Source organism: Scyliorhinus canicula, chromosome 3, assembly GCF_902713615.1.
Source record: "Scyliorhinus canicula chromosome 3, sScyCan1.1, whole genome shotgun sequence".
NCBI classification, from domain to species: Eukaryota; Metazoa; Chordata; class Chondrichthyes; order Carcharhiniformes; family Scyliorhinidae; genus Scyliorhinus; species Scyliorhinus canicula.
Genome location: NC_052148.1, coordinates 268,221,163 through 268,241,507, shown reverse-complemented (window position 1 = coordinate 268,241,507; position 20,345 = coordinate 268,221,163). Strand labels below are relative to the sequence as shown.

The window sequence follows — 20,345 nt, the reverse complement described above, 5'->3', positions numbered from 1 at the left end:
ATTCTGAATTCTCCCTCTGTGTACCCGAACAGGCGACTAGGGGCTTTTCACAGTAACTTCATTGCAGTGTTAATGTAAGCTTACTGGTGACACTAATAAAGTTTATTAAGATTATTATTAATAGTAAGAGATTACTTTAGTCAGGGGATAATTGAGAAACCCCTCGGTGTGTTTACAGCTTTTTGGTTGCCCTTTCCCCACCTAATTTATTATTCTCTCCACAAGTCTTCTGAATCCTTCAATAAGGGGGTAACCAAGCGAGAGATACCAACCCTCCAGCATTGCCCTTGAGTCCCCAGGAATCAACGATTAATCTCCAGGCTCCCTTAACGAGCTAAACCCAGGAGAAACATCCTGGGGGCATTAAAAAGATTGCGGGTGGAACGTACTCCGTCCCACCCCCCACGGCGTACTGTCCAGCGATGGAGGTGACCTCCAGTGGTCGGAGCCGTGACCTTCCAGTCTACTGGGTTTTGTACGCCCTGCACCCTCATCGCCATCGGAAGATCCCACAGATACACTCACTCACAAACACAGACACACACTCAGACATACACTCACCCACACACGACATACACTCCACACACAGACACACTTTCACACGCAGGCACACACAGACATACGTCCACAGACACACACACTTAGTCACACACACTGTCACACACACACAGACACACTTTCACACACAGGCACACACAGACATACGTCCACAGACACACACACTTAGTCACACACACTGTCACACACACAGACACACTTTCGCCCACATACTCGCTGACACACACACACTTTCACACAGACAAACACACACTTTCACACAGGCGCACGCACACTGTCAAACAGACTTTCACACATGAACACTCTCACAGACACACACACTTTCACACACACACACACAGATATACTCTCACACACAGGGTGAATCTAGTACTCTCTCACATCCTCATGGAGATCTGACAATGTGACAAAAGCTGCCAAATTGAACCTGAGCCATCTGGATTTTTGTGCTGTAATAACCGGGTGCTACCAGGAGATGGCAAAATTGTACCATCTGATGGAAGGAGACTGCTCACACGTCTTCAAGTCACACAAACACTCAGAACAGACTTTCCCTTTTAATCTTAATAGCCACGATGTGGATCTTAATAGAACAGGGGGAGAGACGTTTTGAATGGGCTCGGGTTTTCAGGGTGGAAGGTTGCCAGGAGCACGTAAGTGGGTAAACTCCAAATGAATTGATTTGCATTTTGTGTGATCTTGCTGTGAGCTGATTGGCTGACATATTCCGTGTGACAATACTGCATAGTTATTTGGCTGCAGTTTGCTTTGGAATGGGTGCAGGTTTTCCTTATTTCCCAGTACCCTCACAATGGGCCAAATGGCCTTCTGCACCGTAACATTTCTGTGATTCCCACAAGTCACGAAAGCTGTCACAATTGATTTTACTTGATTGCATTTTTCATCTTGGATCCCTCACTTCTTAAAGAATGATACAGCACAGGACACCATTCTGCCCAGCCTGACTGTACTGGCCCTTTGAAGGAACTAGCCAATTAGTCCCACTTCTCCTGCCCTTGTAACTGGAAATTTGTCCTTTTCAAGCATTTGCTCAATTGCCTTTTGAAAGTTTACTATTGAACCTGTTTCCACTGTCAATTCAGGCACAATATTCCAGATCATGATAACTCACCTGCAAAAAATAAATCTCATCTCACAGATCATAGATTCATAGAATCCCTACAGTGCTGAAGGAGGCCATTCAGCCCATTGAGTCTGCACCAACCCTCTGAACGAGCACCCTACCCAGGCCCACTCCCCCGCCCTGTCCGCTTAATCCCATAACCCCAGCTAACCTACACATCTTTGGACCCTCTCTTCATAACCCAGTAACCCCATCTAACCTTTTGGAGGCCAAAGGGGCAATTTATCATGGCCAATCCATCTAACCTGCGCATCTTTGGACTGTGGGAGGAAACCGGAGCACCCGGAGGGAACCCACGCAGACACAGGGAGAACGTGCAGACTCCACTCAAGGTTGGAAATGAACTCGGATCTCTGGTGCTGTGAGGCAGCAGTGCTAACCACTGTGCCACCGCGCTGCCCACAAAACTGGTGATCGTTTGCCAATTACCTTAAATCCATGTCCTCTCACTATCGACATCCCTACCAATAAAAACCGTCTTGTTTACTCGCTCGAGGCCCCACCTTCTTGTCACACTTCTCTTAAGTTCCCACATTGCCCTACTCTCCCGAGGACAACGAGCCCAGCTTGTCCCATCCCGCCCTCCAGTTCGATGAAATGATCCCTAATCCACTGTGCTTCTTCTTTCTGTTTGCCCTTCCCCCTCAGTTACCTGAATTACTTTGCAACTAAATCCAGCCCAACCGGCGTGATCCTGGACCTGTGGGAAGCCCAGAACTTTCCGGACGGGAACCTGAGTTCGCTTGCGGCAGCCCTGGAGGAAATGGGAAGACACGAGGCGGTGGTCTCCCTCGCGTCGGAGATAAGGCGCTGAGTTGGGTCGCGGGCCCGGTGTCCGAGTGGAGTTCGGCAACGCAGGAAGTGAAACCAACAAACCCCAGGCGGCTTGCGCCAGCCCATCGGCTGGGTCAGTCCGCTCTTTCTGAAAACGGCCTTCCAATATTGTGTACATTACCGCAAGGTTTAACCATCGTGCTGCAGTCCGACTAACCTGCTCACCTATCTACTGCTGTTCCTTCTCGGCTTGGCTGTACGCAGCTTGGCACAGATATTTATGGTTTCCTAGGAAACGGAATTATGTATCCAAATGTGTGGATAAACTTTTTTCACTGTCCTGGTTTCTGCGATTATGCCATTCCGTGAGAGCTGATTTGCTTGCCCTGCGCCTGCATTTTAAGGCCTAAGGTCCAATGGATCGGCGCTCCCTTCTCTTTTGTACCAGCACCGTGCAGGAGGGTTGAAATCGTTCAGGAAACCTTTTTCTTATACAGGCTCTCAAATGAGAATTGTTTTTTTTCCCCCTCTCGCTTCAAGTCGCGTGGACTTAAAACTGTTTGTAACACTTACGCCCTCCGCCCCAACTTCCATCACTTTCAGCGGCAATTCAGCCATTTTTACGTCAAGCTCATTCGTATGGGGTCGTGGTGATATGAAATGAAGACTTTCACAAAAAAAATTCCCCACGGTGCATCTTCCCCAGCAGCGGTTTTTAAAAGCCCTTTTTGTTTCTTTTCTATTCCCCCCAGAATTCTATTCCGTCGAGCCGCCCAAAGGCAAACTTTTTCAGGCAAATCTCTGGACGCCTGGGCGGCCCAATTGAGGTGTATCGGTGTGTTTTGATCAATGCATTATAACTGCGGTTGTGACAAAATATGTAAAAAAAGTTCTATTGTAAATCATACATTTGTATCAAACGCCTCAATGCTTATGTGAATTCAGATTATTTTTTGAATAAATTCCGCTTTTTGAGATCGTAACTCAAGTCGCATCTCCCGAGACTTCATTGAAGCGCGTCCCGGTATAATGGGACATCGGGGGGGGGGGTCTTCATGTAGATCAGTTTGAAAGTGGACACCCAGAGTGGTTGTAACTGGCTCACCAAGGGTCACACTTTGCACAGGCTCTGAAACTTAACACAATTTAAATTTTCAATCCGTTTTCCGTTGGTTAATCGGCGGCGTTGTGAGAACACTTTCATTGCTGCAGGTGTTGTTTGAAAGAAAGGGTTTAGTTTGACAATGGTAACCGTCGAGAATTGGTCTGCATCACAGCCAATATTTCTGACGCTGTCATCACAGCCAGTGTGTACAACAATGTCAGAAACGTTGGACCAAGTGAATGGTTTGTGGGCCATTATTCTGTTCCACACGAGGTATCCTCTTCTGATCCATTGAAGTCAGGGATGTCCACACAAAGCAAACGTGTTTCGCCCAGCGTACATATTCTCTGTAAGTGAGCGGCAGGGGTTAACATTACAACACGAGAAAGAGGAACAGAAGAATCTCCCAAACAGATGCCAATTTTACTTCAATCATTTTATGTTCTTTGTTTTTTTTTAAGCTCACTGTTTGAATTTGCAATGCTTGTGTTTTTTTTTAAGTGCATTCATTCACAGGATGTGGTGTCGCTGGCTAAACCAGCGTTTGTTGTCCACCAATGCCTTTCAGGAGGTGGTGATGAGCTGCCTTAGAACATAGAACATTACAGCACAGAACAGGCCCTTCAGCCCTCAATGTTGTGCCGAGCCATGATCACCCTACTCAAACCCACGTATCCACCCTATACCCGTAACCCAACAACCCCCCCCCCCCCCCCCCCTTAACCTTACTTTTATTAGGACACTACGGGCAATTTAGCATGGCCAATCCACCTAACCCGCACATCTTTGGACTGTGGGAGGAAACCGGAGCACCCGGAGGAAACCCACGCACACAGGGGGAGGACGTGCAGACTCCACACAGACAGTGACCCAGCCGGGAATCGAACCTGGGACCCTGGAGCTGTGAAGCATTTATGCTAACCACCATGCTACCCTGCTGCCTGCCTTCTTGAACCCACTGCAGTCCATGTGGTGTAGGTACACCCAGAGTGCTGTTCGGACGGGAGTTCCTGGAATCTGATCCAGTGATAATGAGAGAATATATTTCCAAGTCAGGATCATGTCTGCCTTGGAAAGGAACATGGGGCTCGTGTTGGTAACTAGGTTGAGCACCCATGGCGGAGATATCAAAATTGGGGGTGCTCCAGAGATGTCAGACCGACACAAGGCTGGAAGGTACAGGGATAGTGAGGGGCGAGGCCATGGAAGGGTTTGAAAACAAGGATGAGATTTTTTTTAAAACACACTGTTTGAAATTCTGCACACAGAGAGCTCTCACTAAGAGAAATGGGACCATGACCATCTGCTTTTAGGGTTGTTGGGTGGAAGATAAATATTAGCCAGAACTCCCTTACTGTCCTTTGGAAGAGTGCTACCATATCTTATACATCACCTGAGAAGGCAGACAGAGATTTGGTTTACCATCATTCGAAAGGCAGTGCCTTCTACAGTGCAGCGCTCACTCATAGAATCATAGAATGCACACAGTGTAGAAGGAGACCATTCAGCCCATCGAGTCTGTAACGATTATCAGAAAATGCACCCTACCTAGGCTCAATCTCCCACCCTGTTCCCGTCACTTCATTACCCGATCTAACCTTTGGACACTAGGGGCAATTTGGGAGAGAAAATGCTGGAAAATATCAGCAGGTCTGGCAGCATCTGTAGGGAGAGGAAAGGGCTAACGTTTCGAGTCCAATGACTCTGTCAAAGCTGGAGGAAACCGGAGCACCCGGAGAAAACCCACGTAGACACAGGGTGAAAGTGCAAACTCCACACAGGTAGTCACCTGAGGTCGGATTTGAATCTGAGTCCCTGGCGCTGTGAGGCAGCAGTGCTAACCACCGTTCTGGAGTGCCAGCTGAGATTATATGCTCATTTCTCCGGACTGATACTCAGAGGTGAGAGAGTGATTCCCACTGAGCCCGATTGACAGCAATGGGATTCACTGACATGTCCACGTAGGATGATCGCCCACTTTGTGTGAACAAATAGCTGCCGCCAGAGGTGCCGGGTACATTTTCCACTTGCACATTCCAGTGGGCGGAACCTTGCCCACTGGAAGCACACGGCAGGAGTTCCTGTATAACGGCAAGTTTGCCTGTGATGGAGGGCTACAGGTTCAGTGGGTACTGTTATCTGATTACGTATCTCCTGAGAACGTAGAATTTACAGTGCAGAAGGAGGCCATTCGGCCCATTGAGTCTGCACCGGCTCTTGGAAAGAGCACTCTACTTAGGCCCACAACCCTGTCCCCGTAACCCAGTAGCCCCACCCAACCTTTTTTTTGGACACTAAGGGCAATTTATCATGGCCAATCCACCTAACCTGCACATCTTTGGACTGTGGGAGGAAACCGGAGCACCCGGAGGAAACCCACGCCGACGCGGGGAGAAGGTGCAGACTCCGCACAGACAGTGACCCAAGCCGGGAATCGAACCTGGGACCCTGGAGGTGTGAAGCAACTCTGCTAACCACTGTGCTACCGTAAAAATATTCCCCTCACACTCAACAGCATCAGGAATACAGAGGAAGGGAAAATAACTTGCAACAACAAACAGGTACATCTGGAAACCAAATTGCCAATTTTGGAAAAGTATTGCTGGCAAAACGTGGGCTTTTTCCCCAATTTGCAACACCAATAAAAAAAAAGGCTTGCTCTTGCTTTTGTGTGGGTGGGTTGGTGAGACCTTCAGCCATTAACGTTTGCTTGTGGTATTCAGGGATTTTCATAAATTAAAATAGTGAAACCTCCCTGAACACACTGGCATTGCAATCCATCTGCAGCACAGCAGAAAAACACCACTGATTCTCATTGAATAGTCATTCTGTAGCACAGAACCTCTGTATTGCTGAAAAAGAGACTTTCCAGTTGAAGTTTTTAATGTTGCACTCATCAGGAACAATCCACAAGAATATCAAATGTAACGTGTTACGGCAAATCCCTGGGCGATTTTCCCCAATTCCTTGTGATTCCAGACAGGATACCCTAAAATGGTTATGCTCCCTGAGGAGGAGCAATGAATTGGCACCCCTTCTTTATTCACCACCACCCCCCTCTCCCCATCCCACTTCCCCAGGTTAATTCATACAGGATCCCTTCTCTTCTCGATACCTTTTCCCAGTCCAAACATATTTATGGTTTAAAACAAACTAATTTAACAAGGGCTTCTTGAGTTAAAGAAAGGCTGAGTTTACGAGGTACTAAAAAGTGAGAAGAAGATAATAAAACGTTATCATGCACGCATGGTAAAAATGAGAAGTGTGTCCAAAAATAAAAGTTTGAAAATTTCAGCCTTTGGCTTGTCCATGAGGAGTAGACGGTGAAACGTTGAGGTCACTGATTCTGGTAGAACTGACCTCAACATTTGAGCAGTTGGGGATGAGAAACATATCAACCATGATTGGATGGTAGAGCACACTTGATGGACCAAATGGCCTAATTCTCTTTCTATGTCTTATGGTTTGGAAATTCTTGGTTTTGAAGTTTGCCTGAAAGGATTTGTTCTGTTTCCTTTCGGCAGTGGCTTTGCTGACTTGCTTCCAGCAATCAGAGAGCGAGAGTTCTACCTATAAGCATCAGGGATATTGAGTCGATGTTCTTTAGAACACAGCAGCACAGTAGAGCTAGAACACCAGCCTGGCACACAGAGACCAGGCTTGCAGTTGGGTTTTAGTCCCTTGTCTTGTTTATTCCTGAAAGGGGTAAACACACACATGTCCTTCACTTGGGATTGTTTTCTTTCAACTCTCATCACGTCCATAGTCTGAGACATAACTCACAGGAGATGGTTTCTGCTGAGATGGTAATCAACCTCAATTAATAATAATAATTGATTATCGTCACAAGTAGGCTTCAATGAAGTGACTGTGAAAAGTCCCCAGTCGCCACATTCCGGCGCCTTTTCGGGGAGGCCAGTATGGGAATTGAACCCACCTTGCTGGCATTGTTCTGCATTACAAGCCAGCTGTTTAGCCCACTGTGCTAAACCAGCCCCTACCTCTGCAAACATAGGGAATTCCAGTTCAGAAGTGCCTCTGTCTGAAAAAAGGGGCGGCATTCTGCCTCTCTGGACTATTTGGCCAAGTACAATCCACGTGATACCTTTCTATACAGTCAGTGAATTAAATTCTCAGAAATTACATTCTCAGCCATTTTTGTCATTTATGTCCTTTTTAAAAAAAAACAGATTTCTTAAATGTTCAATATGCCCATAAGTCATTCAGGGCAATGATTTGTTGTCATGACAAAAGGGAACAACAATTTAGACCGTATGAAAAGAGAGTGCTGATTGGTTCGCAAGTGGACTCTGATTGGTGAGGCGTTGCCATGGACAATGGCAAATGTCTCTCTTGTCAGCAATATTACAAATGCTCATTGAATGAGTTTGTTTTGCATACCGTACATGGCAATCTATTATCTTTCAAATTCAGCTGTTTTACATTAAGGAGTTTCAAAGCGTGCTCTCAGAAGCACCAACTATTGCCTTTATTAACCAATAATCTCATTGCTAACTTGAAGCAAAGACTCAAGAGTTAACGATTATTAAGAGTTAAGAGCAGCAAATATAAGGGTCTGTGTCCTACAACACTCCCACCATCACTATATGGTCAATAAACCTCAATATCTTCAGCACCGAAGAGAACACCTTGCAGATGAAGTTCGCCTTCCCAAACTACATTCAAGGGCGTACCAGCAGCCTGTTATACACTGCACTCAACTTGCTTATCCACTAACATCAATTGATCGTTGTTTAAAACTGGCATCATGTAAATTGCGTAAAATGTGCAATGAAATTTAGCCAGGGAGCTGTCCCCAACTTGTATTTTCTCTCTGTCTTGGTTGGAATTATACTTTTAAAGGAAATTCCTGTAAATAAAAGTCAGCAGGAGAACATTTTCAGTCTGTCTTGAATGAGAATCCAAAGAGTTAAATCTCACGTATTGTATTTTAACATAATTCTTTTAAAAATCTGTCAGGCAGAATGTCCGTGGCCAATTTTGACATACTTACATAAGAACATAAGAACTAGGAGCAGGAGTAGGCCATCTGGCCCCTCGAGCCTGCTCCGCCATTCAATGAGATCATGGCTGATCTTTTGTGGGCTCAGCTCCACTTTCCGGCCCGAAAACCATAACCCTTAATCCCTTTATTCTTCAAAAAGCTAGCTATCTTTATCTTAAAAACATTTAATGAAGGAGCCTCAACTGCTTCACTGGGCAAGGAATTCCATAGATTCACAACCCTTTGGGTGAAGAAGTTCCTCCTAAGCTCAGTCCTAAATCTGCTTCCCCTTATTTTGAAGCTATGCCCCCTAGTTCTGCTTTCACCCACCAGTGGAAACAACCTGGCCGCATCTATCCTATCTATTCCCTTCATAATTTTATACGTTTCTATAAGATCCCCCCCCCCGCATCCTTCTAAATTCCAACGAGTACAGTCCAAGTCTACTCAACCTCTCCCCGTAATCCAACCCCTTCAGATCTGGGATTAACCTAGTGAATCTCCTCTGCACACCCTCCAGCGCCAGTACGACCTTTCTCAGGTAAGGAGACCAAAACTGAACACAGTATTCCAGGTGTGGCCTCACGAACACCTTATACAATTGCAGCATAACCTTGGACACAAAATAATTATCACTGGAATGTGACTGCGATTTGCCTGCAATGTGTAACTAGGTCATAATCTGCTTGCTATTTCCTGTTGGAAATTGTCTCCCCAAAGCTGTGTCTACAATGCAACATTAAGATACACTTAAGACAACAGTACAGGCAAGCAAAGTTGCTCGCCATTGGCCTAACCATTATTGTCCAGTGCTTAAGTAGTGTGCTAATTTCAGAGTGTTCCCTCACCATTTGTGTGTGCTTGAATTTGTTTCTGTAAACTCAACATGTACAAATTATAACAAAGGAAATTTGAAATCAAGTAATAAATTATATTTATAAGTAACTTGAAACATAACTAAAAGTGTGACTTATTTTAACCTGTGGAGTAGGAATACTGTAAATGAGTGGACCCAGGGTTGTTCTGAGAAATGTTTAAAATAGGCATAGAGCAGAAAGTGGAATCTTTTGGAAATTATGTGAGAATGAGCATGAATTAACTTGGGGGTTCCTGTGGCGGTCCCCATAGTTAGGGAGCTCCCGAGGGGTAGGTCGGGTCACCCCGCCCCCATACCTGGGGGAAGTGGGGGGGCTCCCCCAGAAAATCCGGGGTTTGGGTACTGCTTTGTGATGTGAGATGGGGGGGGGGTCAACTGATTTGCGGTGTGGTTGGGGGCTGCAGCCGGCCACAAGATGTCGCTATCGGGGAGTCTGCTCAAAATGGGCGCCTCAAAGCGGGATTCCCTCCAGAATCATAACCATGCCTCGCCATGCATAAATTTTCATGGCAAGGAGTACTGAATTCTGGATGGGTGTGAGTGTGAGGGTTGGCTGCCCAGATGGGGAGAGGAAGTGGTGCCTGGGGAGGATTGAGTGGATTTGCCAGCTGTTGACGCTGGGACTGAATTGCGTGCGGTTCCCATTCCGCCCCCAGTAATTAGAACGCCCCCTGGGCTGGGAATTACTCAGAATTCGCGCTGGTCGATTGCTGGCTCAATAGCATGCCCTGAATTACTCCCTGAATAGCGCCCCCCAATGGGAACGGGAACTTCACGCAATTCAGTCCCAGCGTCAACACTTAGGGTTGAGTTCTCTGGTCCCCCAGCCGTGTGTTTCTTGGTGGCACGGCCTCGCCGACAGCGGGATTATCCATTCCCGCCACCAGCCAATTGGATTTCCCATTGTGGCCACCAATCGCCGTCGGGAAACCCGCAGGTGTCAGGGCACCTCTGACGGAATGGAGAATCGCGCCGGCGGAGAATTCGCCCCTTCGTCCCTCAAACTGAGAATTCTGCCCAATGCCCAAAGAGATTCAAAGACCTGGGAAGGGCAGGAGAGGTGAGTGGAGTAACACTTTCAGGTGCCAAGCCCCATACTCTGTGTTTTCCAGCATTCTCCTGCACAGCACTCCTCCCAGCAGCACACCTGGCAAACCCACTCAATCCTCCCCAAGCACCGCATCCCCGCCCCATCTGTGCAGCCAACCCTCACACTCACACCCATCCAGACCTCACAGACATCCTCCACAAATGTACTTCCCTTGACTTCACACAATCTATTTCTAAAACAGTAAACTTTGCGTTATTCGTCCAAACAGACATTTCTACTAACCAGAATTTCGGGGGCTGGATTCTCCTTTCCAGGGACTATGTCCCGACGCCGGCGGGCAAACCAGCGTGAACCACTCTGCCGTCAACAGCCCCTGAACGTGCGGAATTCTCCGCACTTCCGGGGGCTAGGTGAGTCTCCGCATGCGCCAAAGGGCCGGCGTGATCCCGTGCCTGTGGAGCGGCTCAGCCGACGTACCTGCCAGGTCCCGCCGTGTGGGACCATGTCCAATCCATGCCCCAGAAACGGACAGCCGCTCGGCCCATCGGGGCCCGGAGAATTACTGGGGGGGGACCCGGCGGGGGGTCGGAGAATCCCGCTTCATGTTCTCATTACATGAATTGTCACTTCACCAACAGGAAACCATTACAAAGTTATCTGGAAATCCTACCTCTATACCGTATTATTTAGCACTTTAATGTATGTCTTAATGTACTGTTGAAGATTTAGAACTAAACAGAAGACTGTTCTTCTAAGGAAGTGGGATTAGAGTAACTAACAGTTGGAATCAGCCTGGATCACAGGTATGCTTAAAAGTTTTGCTTCCCATCAACTGAGTTTAGCGTACATCTTGTTGAGTAAAGTTAACATAGTGGTGCTGTCTGTAGTACTGCACAGATTGAAACAGAGAAAATAGCCACACACACACACACAAAGTCACCATTTGCAAATGCCGCTGTCTGAATTTGTTTATTAGGGAAATGGGTAAACACAGTACATATTTATAGCATATACAACTAATATTCTGGATTCTAATCCCTCTGATTTACAACTATATACAGTTTAAATAAGGCACTGTTCCCCAGTGAGCTGTAGCTTTTTAAAAAAAAAATCTCATCTGTACAGACGTAAAAAAAAAACACAATGCTTTGTTTCCAGTTATACAATGGAGAGAGATGTTTCTGCAGCATCCCAAATATACCACATTCTCTGCAAAGTTCTGGTGTTCCAACATTGTCCCCGATTTCAAGTTGCCTGACACACAGATCGGCGAACGACGCCAACGTTCTTTTGGGGGGGTGGGTGTTGGGAAGGAATTCTAGATCTCTCGCATCATCAACTTTACAAGTCATCTATATTAGAGGCCCACTTGGCAGGATTGGCATGTCTCCCATACCATAACCACGTCCTGCCGTGTCTTTCAACGGGAGGGGGGGGGGGGGGGGGGGGGTCAGATATTGGGGGATGGTTGGAAGGAGGAGCTGGTGAGGTTTAACAGTGAGTACACAAAGTGCACAAGACTGATATTGTTCACCATTCGCCAGCCTCAAAGAAAAATGTATGGTGACTTGAAGACAGTCTCCACAGAGCACGTCATGAATCCGTTCACTCCAGCAGCGAACGGACATATGTGGAGACCTGAACAGGAGGGGGTACAGGTCTGAAATGGGTTCAGATGAATAGAGGGGGGCAATTCTGAACAGAGAAAGATAAGGATGCATTCAGGAACTGCAAGAGCACATTCTGCTCAGACCCAACAAACTCAAGAAGGTCTTTAAGGCGTTTATACATTGTTTGAAAAAAAAATACACAAAAAAAACCGCCGCCTTGTGCCTTTGCCTGCCGCACAGACTCTCCTTCGCAACAGGCTTTTCGATTGTCCAGCAACTAGCTCTTGTTCACAGTCCCTGTAATGACACAACTTCACACAAGAATTCAACATTTCCTTCCAATGCTGGAAGTTACTTTCTTCCCTCTCCCTATCAGAGTGACAAGTACATCCCATAACAGTCAAAGAGCCAACTCCAACTTTAGTGAATTGTAAATAAGACGGGCACAATGGCTTTGCCAACCGACTGACTACGGGGTACAAGTGTGTGGTCCAAGGCATTTATTTAACTGTTTGAGCACATATTATATTGAAGATGGACAAAAAAAATAACCATCCCCCTCTAAGTGACAATGAGGATTACCCTCAGCCCATAACCTAAATCAAAATTGACATGATGATGAAGTTAATCTTTCAGTGATATACATGAAGGTTAAACAGTGGAGGCACCTTCACTCTTGCCCCATTCTTGTGGCTTTTACCATCACCAGGTGCATTGAACATCTATAGAATTGAAGGAAGGGTATTTATCAGTAGTCTTACATCAGCAGTGGTTGGAGATAATGGGGACTGAGCGGGAGTGGGGGGGGTAGAATAAAATGACACACTTCAGTGACGTGGGTGTTTAGTTTGGCCCGGCGAGACCCAAGTGAAGACAGCTGTACCTCGTCCACCCGAAATAAGTTAAAGTCCTCTGTCCAACTGAGCTCGAGTCATCCTGGCTATCAGCACAAAATGGTCTCTAATATTTACTGCTACTTAGAATGATGTGAGAACGGGAAGAATGTAACTCGACGCATATCCTGATGCTGGTGTTAAAACGGGGATGACTGAGACCTTCACTTTGCAGCTCACCTTTGACATTCCAGACCAGAGTGCGCTTGCTGCGAGCAGTCAATGACACACCATTCCAGTATTGGCAGTCCAGTATTCCAGGGGCGACAGGGTGGCACAGTGGTTTGCACTGCTGCCTCACAATGCCAGGGACCCGGATTCAATTCTTGCCTTGGGTAACAGTCTGCGTGGAGTTTGCACTTTCTCCCCCCCTGTCTGGGTGGGTTTCCTCCAGGTGCTCCGGTTTCATCTCACTTTTCCAAAGATGTGTAGGTTAGGCGGATTGGCCGTGCTAAATTCCTCTTTGTGTCCAAAGATGTGTGGGTTAGGTGGGGTTATGGGGATAGGGCGGGGGCCTGGGTAGGGTGCACTTTCAAAGGGGCGGTGCGGACCCGATGGGCCAAATGGCCTTCTTCTGCACTGCAGGGATTCTATGATTCTACAGTCGATTCGAGAAACCGAAAGGCGGTCAGCCAAAATTAAGGGGAGAAAAATTGAGGAGATGAACAAATGAAAAATTCCCAAAGTGTCCCCTCAACATGTGGTGGCCAATGAGGATAAACGCCACATTGGGCAGATAAAAAAAAACCATAAGGGGACTATTGCCCAGTTTGTGTTCAAATTATCTTGAGATGAAGCAAAATTACAACGTTTTGGGTAGCTGGAATAGACGGCATGGCCCCTTGAGCCCGCCTCGCCATTCAGAAAGATCATGGCTGTTCTTCTGTCTCCACTGCACTTTCCTGCCCTGTCCCATTCTCTACCGACCGTGGTCTACTGGAAATGGAAAAGTGACTGATATAGTCTGGACCTAAACCATTTCAGAAAAGGTAAGTGTTTTATTTGTGAACTTGTCCTTGCCAAAAGTGTGTGTGTGGGGGGGGGGGCTTTGCATCTCAGTTTGGAGGGATGAACAGCATCGGTCCCTGACTTCAGAATAATCCACAGCAAAGGGAAATTTAAAATAATCCAACATTCATTATAGGGAAAAAAAAGAGGCCGTTTCAATGTACAATATTCTGCAAATTTACCGCAAACCTCTGAAGGAACACCAGTGTTAATTTTGGAACAACTTCAAAGGGTTAAATCATTCCTGTATATTTTTATTATCCTTTCCTGGGATGTGGGCGTCGCTGGCAAGATCAGCATTTGTTGCCCATCCCTTATTGCCCTTGAGAAGGTGGTGGTGAGCTGCCTTCTTGAACTACAGGAGTCCATGAGGTGTATGTACACCCACTGTGCTGTTCGGAAGAGAATTCCAGGATTTTGACCCAGTGACAGCGAAGGAAAAGCGATATATTTCCAAGTCAGGCTGGCATTGTGGTTGGGAGGTGAAATTGCAGATGATGGTGTTCCTATGTGTTTGCTACTCTTATCCCTCTACTCTTATCCCTCTATCCAGCGCAACCAGTAACATCTTATTGGCTGGGATGAGTGTGTGTGGGGAGTAGAGTGCCTGTACGCAGCTCCTGCTTGTCAGGGTCTCCTGACGGATCACACAGCAGCGTGCGTTGGAATTGTACTAGTTCCACATCACGCCTGTGCTAGCCCATTAGGATGGCCTAATCACTCCGGGTCCGACACCATTTTCGAGGCCGTAAAACTCATGCAATTCATCCTGGCATCAGCACTTAATCTCTGAAACAGAGAAATCAGCCTGGTATCTCTGACCGTACAGCACCCCCTTACTACTACACTCATGTTAGCTTCCCTTTTATGCACTCAAACTCTGGAGTGGACCTGAACCAGGAACCTTGTGATTCAAAGTAGGAGTGCTCCCAGCTGAACCACTTGTAGATGGTTTTTCATGGCTGCACATTTCAGGTGCACACATTGCAATCCAATTCACACATCGCTGTGGGTTCCAGTCAATGCTGAACTTTCTTTGTCAACATGTAGACCCAGAGATGTGTAGTTTAGGTGGATTGGCCATGCTAAATTGCTCCATTAGTGTCCAAAGGTTAGGTGGGATTACAGGGATAGGGCAGGGGATTTGACCGAGGTAGAGTGCTCTTTCGGAGGTTCGGTGCAGATGTGATGGGCCAAATGGCCTCCTTCTACACTGCAAGGATTCTCCGATTCTATATACCATTTCCTTAACACAAGGACCTCCCACTGCCCTGCAGTCAGCTTATTGCCCAAGCACACATTTATTAAAGAAAAACATCCACATGATTCCACAGTGGAGCAGATAGCTGTGGACAAACTGCCTCACAATAACTTGTGTTAAGGAAGGGCCGGCTCTCACTGTCTCTCCTCCCCGTTGTCTTCAGAAGCCCAGCTCAGCTCAGCACCATACCCAGTGTTAGCGGTGGGAGCAACCCAGTCAGCTTATGTCCATTTGAGTCAGGTTAAGAGTTGGCTTTTTGCGTCTCTCATTGCATAATACTTCTCAAAAATAAAAACAAACAAGCGAGCAGCTTTCACAGAAAGCAAACGTGCAACCTCCCTTGCATTAGGACTCTGAATACCTGTTGCTTTTGACACTATGCAAGCGGGGAAAATACCCAGCAGATGCCATTTCTGGTGGTTGCGACAGTTCATTTCTCCCTCATTAATCAGCCCACCACCCTACGGATGGCGGCGATATCGAGATGAATTTGAAAAAAAAAAAAAAGGTAGCTTGGAACGGATCAAAAGACTGTCAACTTTCCCAGCTGTGGTGGGTTAGGTGCTACGCAGGGTTCACTCGGACTGAGCGGAGTTCCGGTGTTGCATCAGAGCTTTATGTCTTGTGATTCGGACATTTTAGCCAAGGTTTTCTTCACGCGGAGAGCTGTCAGCCGGGAGGCTGGGTTGTGAGCCCAGCTTTCTGCCATCACTTTCCCCATTTGTCTCAAACACTGAGGAGGCAAACACACAAACAAACCGGTGACGATCACGAGTGTGGCAATCAGCCAAAGCACACCGTCGGTTCTACTGGATTTTTTTGGGGCGCAGTTGACCCTTGGCTTCTCTGAACAAACTAATATGCGACAATTGCCCCATGGAAGCAAAGTCAGAATGCTCAAATCCCTCCATGGCCTCACCTCTCCCTATCCCTGTAACCTCAGCCCACATAACCCCCTCGTGATCTCGTCACTCCTCTTGCTCTGGTCTCTTGTGTATCCCTGATTTTAATCACTCTGAAACTAGGGATTTGCGAGGAGTAATCCCACAGAGTTGAACTTGGCATGTTGAAGGTGGACAATTGCAGAGTGAATCCCATGTTCCAGATGTCAGTCTTGGGAGAGGGAGCAGGAGGAAGTTGCAAAGTGAGGGTGGACCAAGACCATGGCCCGATTTAAGTACAAATTAGAGCATTGCTGAAAAAAGGAGACGGGTCGGAGCCTCTCGTCTTGCACTCATTAGGACACTTTGCAAGAATATGATGCGTGCAAGATGGAAAGTTTTGACAGCCTGTCTCTTTTTTCAGCAGTACTCAAGTTATGAAATTAAAAATGAAAATGAAAATCACTTATTGTCACAAGTAGGCTTCAATGAAGTTACTGTGAAAAGCCCCTAGTCGCCACATTCCAGCGCCTGTTCGGGGAGGCTGTTATGGGAATTGAACCGTGCTGCTGGCCTGCCTTGGTCTGCTTTCAAAGCCAGCTCTTTAGCCCTATGTGCTAAACAGCCCCTATACTGTACTATGTGCTGTCAAACAACATATTAGAGTTGTTGTGCGACTGGAAGAAGGAATGGTGTCATGAAAGGACACAACCTGGGGTCAGATAGGATAGAGGCGCAAGGATTTAGATGTGCGGAAGGTTATGAAGGGTAGAAAATGGGAGGTTGGCCAGGGGAGCGCTAGAGTCACCATGTCTGGAGGTAACAAAGCCAGGGCTGCGGTCAGTTCTGGATGAGCTGAGGTAGGGATGGAAGCAGTCGGGAGGACTGGGCATAGAACAAGCTATCTGAGAACACAGAGGTAGTAGAGATTAGTCTCTATTGAATTTATGAGTGACTCGCTTTTGATCCTTGATGCCAGGAGCAGGCCCACCACAGGCCTGTCAATTGCCTGAGTAGAACAATGTGTAACAGGCCTGTCTGAAAAGAGGAGGCACGGGGGTTCTCCCCATCTCCATCTGGCGGTCAAGGCCCCTGCCACCTCCGCAAGATTTGAACCATTTTCTCGAAATCTACCCTCTCAAATCCCCTTCAAATGCTGAACACCTGTGTCAGGTCACTCCTCAATCCACCAGTTTCTGGAATAAAGAGTTACAGTCCGTTCAATCTTTCCTGATGGTTATAACTTTCTCTTCTGGTTTAGCTCACCAGGCTAAATCGCTGGCTTGTAAAGCAGACCAAGGCAGGCCAGCAGCACAGTTCGATTCCCGCACCAGCCTCCTCGAACAGGCGCCGGAATGTGGCGACTAGGGGCTTTTCACAGTAACTTCATTGAAGCCTACTCGTGACAATAAGCGATTTTCATTTTTTCATTTCATTCTAGTATTTTGTTTTTCGCAACTTCTCCAGTGTCTCGATATAATTTGTATAATATGGAGATCAGGGGCAAAATTCTCCGCGGACCGACGTGACGCCCATTTCCGGCGGGAAAAAGCGGTGCGGATGACTCCGGCGTCAGGACCTTCTTTTAAGCTGGTAATCTCCGTTCCCGAAAGGGCCATCAGCGGACTGACGCGATACGCGTCAGTTTCACCCGCTGCGGAAGTGGCGAGTCCCAGCGTTTGTGTGGTGGGGAGAGAGAGACCCGGCGTTTGGGGGGGGGGGGGGGGAGGAGGAAGAGAGACCCGGCGTTGGGGGGGGGGGGAGAGGGGAGGAGGAAGAGACCCCCGGTGTTGGGGGGGGAAGAGAGACCCGGCGCTGGGGGGGGTGGGGGGGGGAGGAAGAGAGACCCGGCGTTTGTGGGGGGGGGGGTTTGCGGAGTTGAGAGGGGAGAGGGGGAGAGGGAGGGAGGGAGAGGGGGAGAGGGAGGGAGGGAGGGAGGGAGGAGGGCGGTTGCGGCGTTGAGAGGAGAGGAGAGGAGAGGGGAGAGGGGGGTTACCTGCGTTGAGAGGAGAGGGGGGAGGGGGTTACGGCGTTGAGTTGAGAGGAGAGGGGGGTGTTACCTGCATTGAGAGGAGGGGGGGTACCGGCGTTGAGAGAGGGGGGGGGGTGTTGGAGGGGGTAGGGGTGGTGAGGGGGGGTTGTGGTAGGGGGCAGCGGCGTGCAGAGGGAGGGGCGACGGATGGTCGGGGCCAACGCACCGTCGCCCCCTCTGCACGCCACTGCCCCCTACCCCAACCCCCCCCTCACCACCCCACCCCCTCCAACGCCCCTACCCCCCCCTCACCACCCCTACCCCCTCACCAACCCTACCCCCTCCAAAGCCCCTACCCCCCTCCCCACCGCCCTACCCCCCTCCCCATCGCCCCTACCCCCCTCCCCACCACCCCTACCCCCCTCCAACGCCGCAACCCCCCCCAACGCCGCAACCCCCCCCCAATGCCGCAACCCCCCCCCCAACGCCGCAACCCCCCCCAACGCCGCAACCCCCCCCCCCCCCGCACCCCCCCCCCCCCGAGGCAACCCCCCCCGCTCGCCCTCGGACACTGAACGGCGTCAACCATCCTCAATGGTTGACGCCGTTTTAAAGCTACTCTGTTTTTCGCCGACGTGACCCGTGGCCACGTCGGCGGGACTTCGGCCCATCCGGGCCGGAGATTTGGTGAAGGAAAAATATAATGAAATCCCGCCGGCGCCAGCTGTTTTCAGAGGCTGCCGGCGGGATTTGCACAACGCCGGTTTTTGGCCGGTCGGAGAATAAAAAACCCGGCGGGAGCGGGATTAACGCCGCTGCCGGCCGATTCTCCAACCCTGCGTGGGGTCGGAGAATTTCGCCCCAGGACTGGCCACAGTAGCCTAACCGAGACTCAGCACAAATTTAACATAATTGCTCCATGTTTCAATTCTATCCCTCTGGAAACTAACCGAGTTTATTTATCTTTAAATAGTCTCAAGCTAAACCCAGATGGTTCTAATTTGGGATTTTTTCCACTGCCTCTACCAGTTGCCTCGACACTCTATGAGTGAGAAAGTCCCACCTAGTGTTGAATTTAGTTCCATGTTGTGACTCAATATCACTGAGGATACTGACACTCAGTAGAGGGGGATTTCTATTCATTGGTCTGGGGCGAATATAAGTTGTGGTTTCACAAAGGCAGGGCGATATATTGTCTATTACCTCAGTCACCTACCTAATGCGAGTCGTTAACCAGCATGCACCTTACCTCATCACTAGTCCATCGATTGGGGAAGGATGGTCTCAGCTGCTTGATGCACACTACTTCCCTCATATCTTCAAAGGATGGGTCACTGGGCACCAAGTCGTGATACGGGAGCTGGTACTCTTCAACAATGCCTGCAGACAGAAATGGATGTGATGCACCATCAATTGCACGCGAGGCGAGTGATTTACCAATGTCAGGCTTTAATTAACTAGAACACAGCCTGGCGATCGTCTACAGTGGAAAGGAACGATCGTCAGGCTTCTGAGCATTTATACCTCGTTGGTAGAGGCGTGGTTAACTCAGCCTCTCGGCCAATCGGTCGAGAGGCACATGACCGACCAGGGCCAATGGTAAGCCGACGTTCTGGCCCAATGGCAGACGAGTATGCAGATCATATCATCACAGGATGCTGAACTGACAAGATGCACTCGATCAAAATATAAATCCTAGAAATTCCACCTCCCATCTCAGTGTTTCTCCAGCAACTGAGGCCTGCTCTCAAGGGTACGCCAACCTTGGTTTCGAACCAACTGTGTAGAACAAGCTCAAGAACAGGTGCAGCTCAGTTCTCCCTCCCTGAACTCCTGCCGGAACGCATCTTGGCAGCCTGGCTCCGGATATCATCGGGTTATTGAAGGAAGCGTGACATGAGAGTGGTGGAAACAGCGGGCATAGAAATGATAAAAGAAAATTACTGCGGATGCTGGAATCGGAAAAAGAGACAGAAAATGCAGACAATCTTGGCAGGTCTGACAGCCTCTGTGGAGAGAGATCGGGAGCAAAAGTTTTGAGTCTGGATGGGTCTTTGTCAAAGCACGGAATGATCCCAACTGTCGTGTAAGCATGAGCTGACTCCACACATTTGTACCTCACAGTGTGAGGTAAAAATACCGTACTCTTGCACATCTCAATTGTAATCGCCCGCCATCGCTAAATGTGCCTTCAATCACCCAGGCC

General features: G+C 48.3%; 2 protein-coding genes across 7 annotated transcripts in view; one reads left to right on the top strand and one right to left on the bottom strand.

Annotated features, from left to right (window-relative positions):
• Positions 1–3,459, top strand: part of LOC119963518 (netrin receptor UNC5C-like) — a 412,811-nt gene extending 409,352 nt beyond the window's left edge. For all 3 annotated transcript variants that reach the window (XM_038792778.1, XM_038792777.1, XM_038792776.1), the window contains one exon: positions 2,351–3,459. In XM_038792778.1, coding sequence (XP_038648706.1) covers positions 2,351–2,516 — 166 coding nt within the window. In that variant the 3' untranslated portion in view covers positions 2,517–3,459. The remainder of the gene's footprint in view (positions 1–2,350) is intronic.
• A 10,040-nt stretch (positions 3,460–13,499) lies between these two features.
• The window catches only part of bmpr1ba (bone morphogenetic protein receptor, type IBa), a 536,867-nt gene continuing 530,021 nt past the window's right edge, over positions 13,500–20,345 (bottom strand). For 3 of the 4 annotated variants that reach the window (XM_038792771.1, XM_038792773.1, XM_038792774.1), the window contains 2 exons: positions 19,389–19,519; positions 15,894–16,019 (listed from right to left, as the gene is read on the bottom strand). In XM_038792771.1, coding sequence (XP_038648699.1) covers positions 15,894–16,019; positions 19,389–19,519 — 257 coding nt within the window. Of the gene's footprint in view, positions 16,020–19,388; positions 19,520–20,345 lie in introns of all 4 variants that reach the window. The other variant, XM_038792775.1, reaches the window with a different exon arrangement.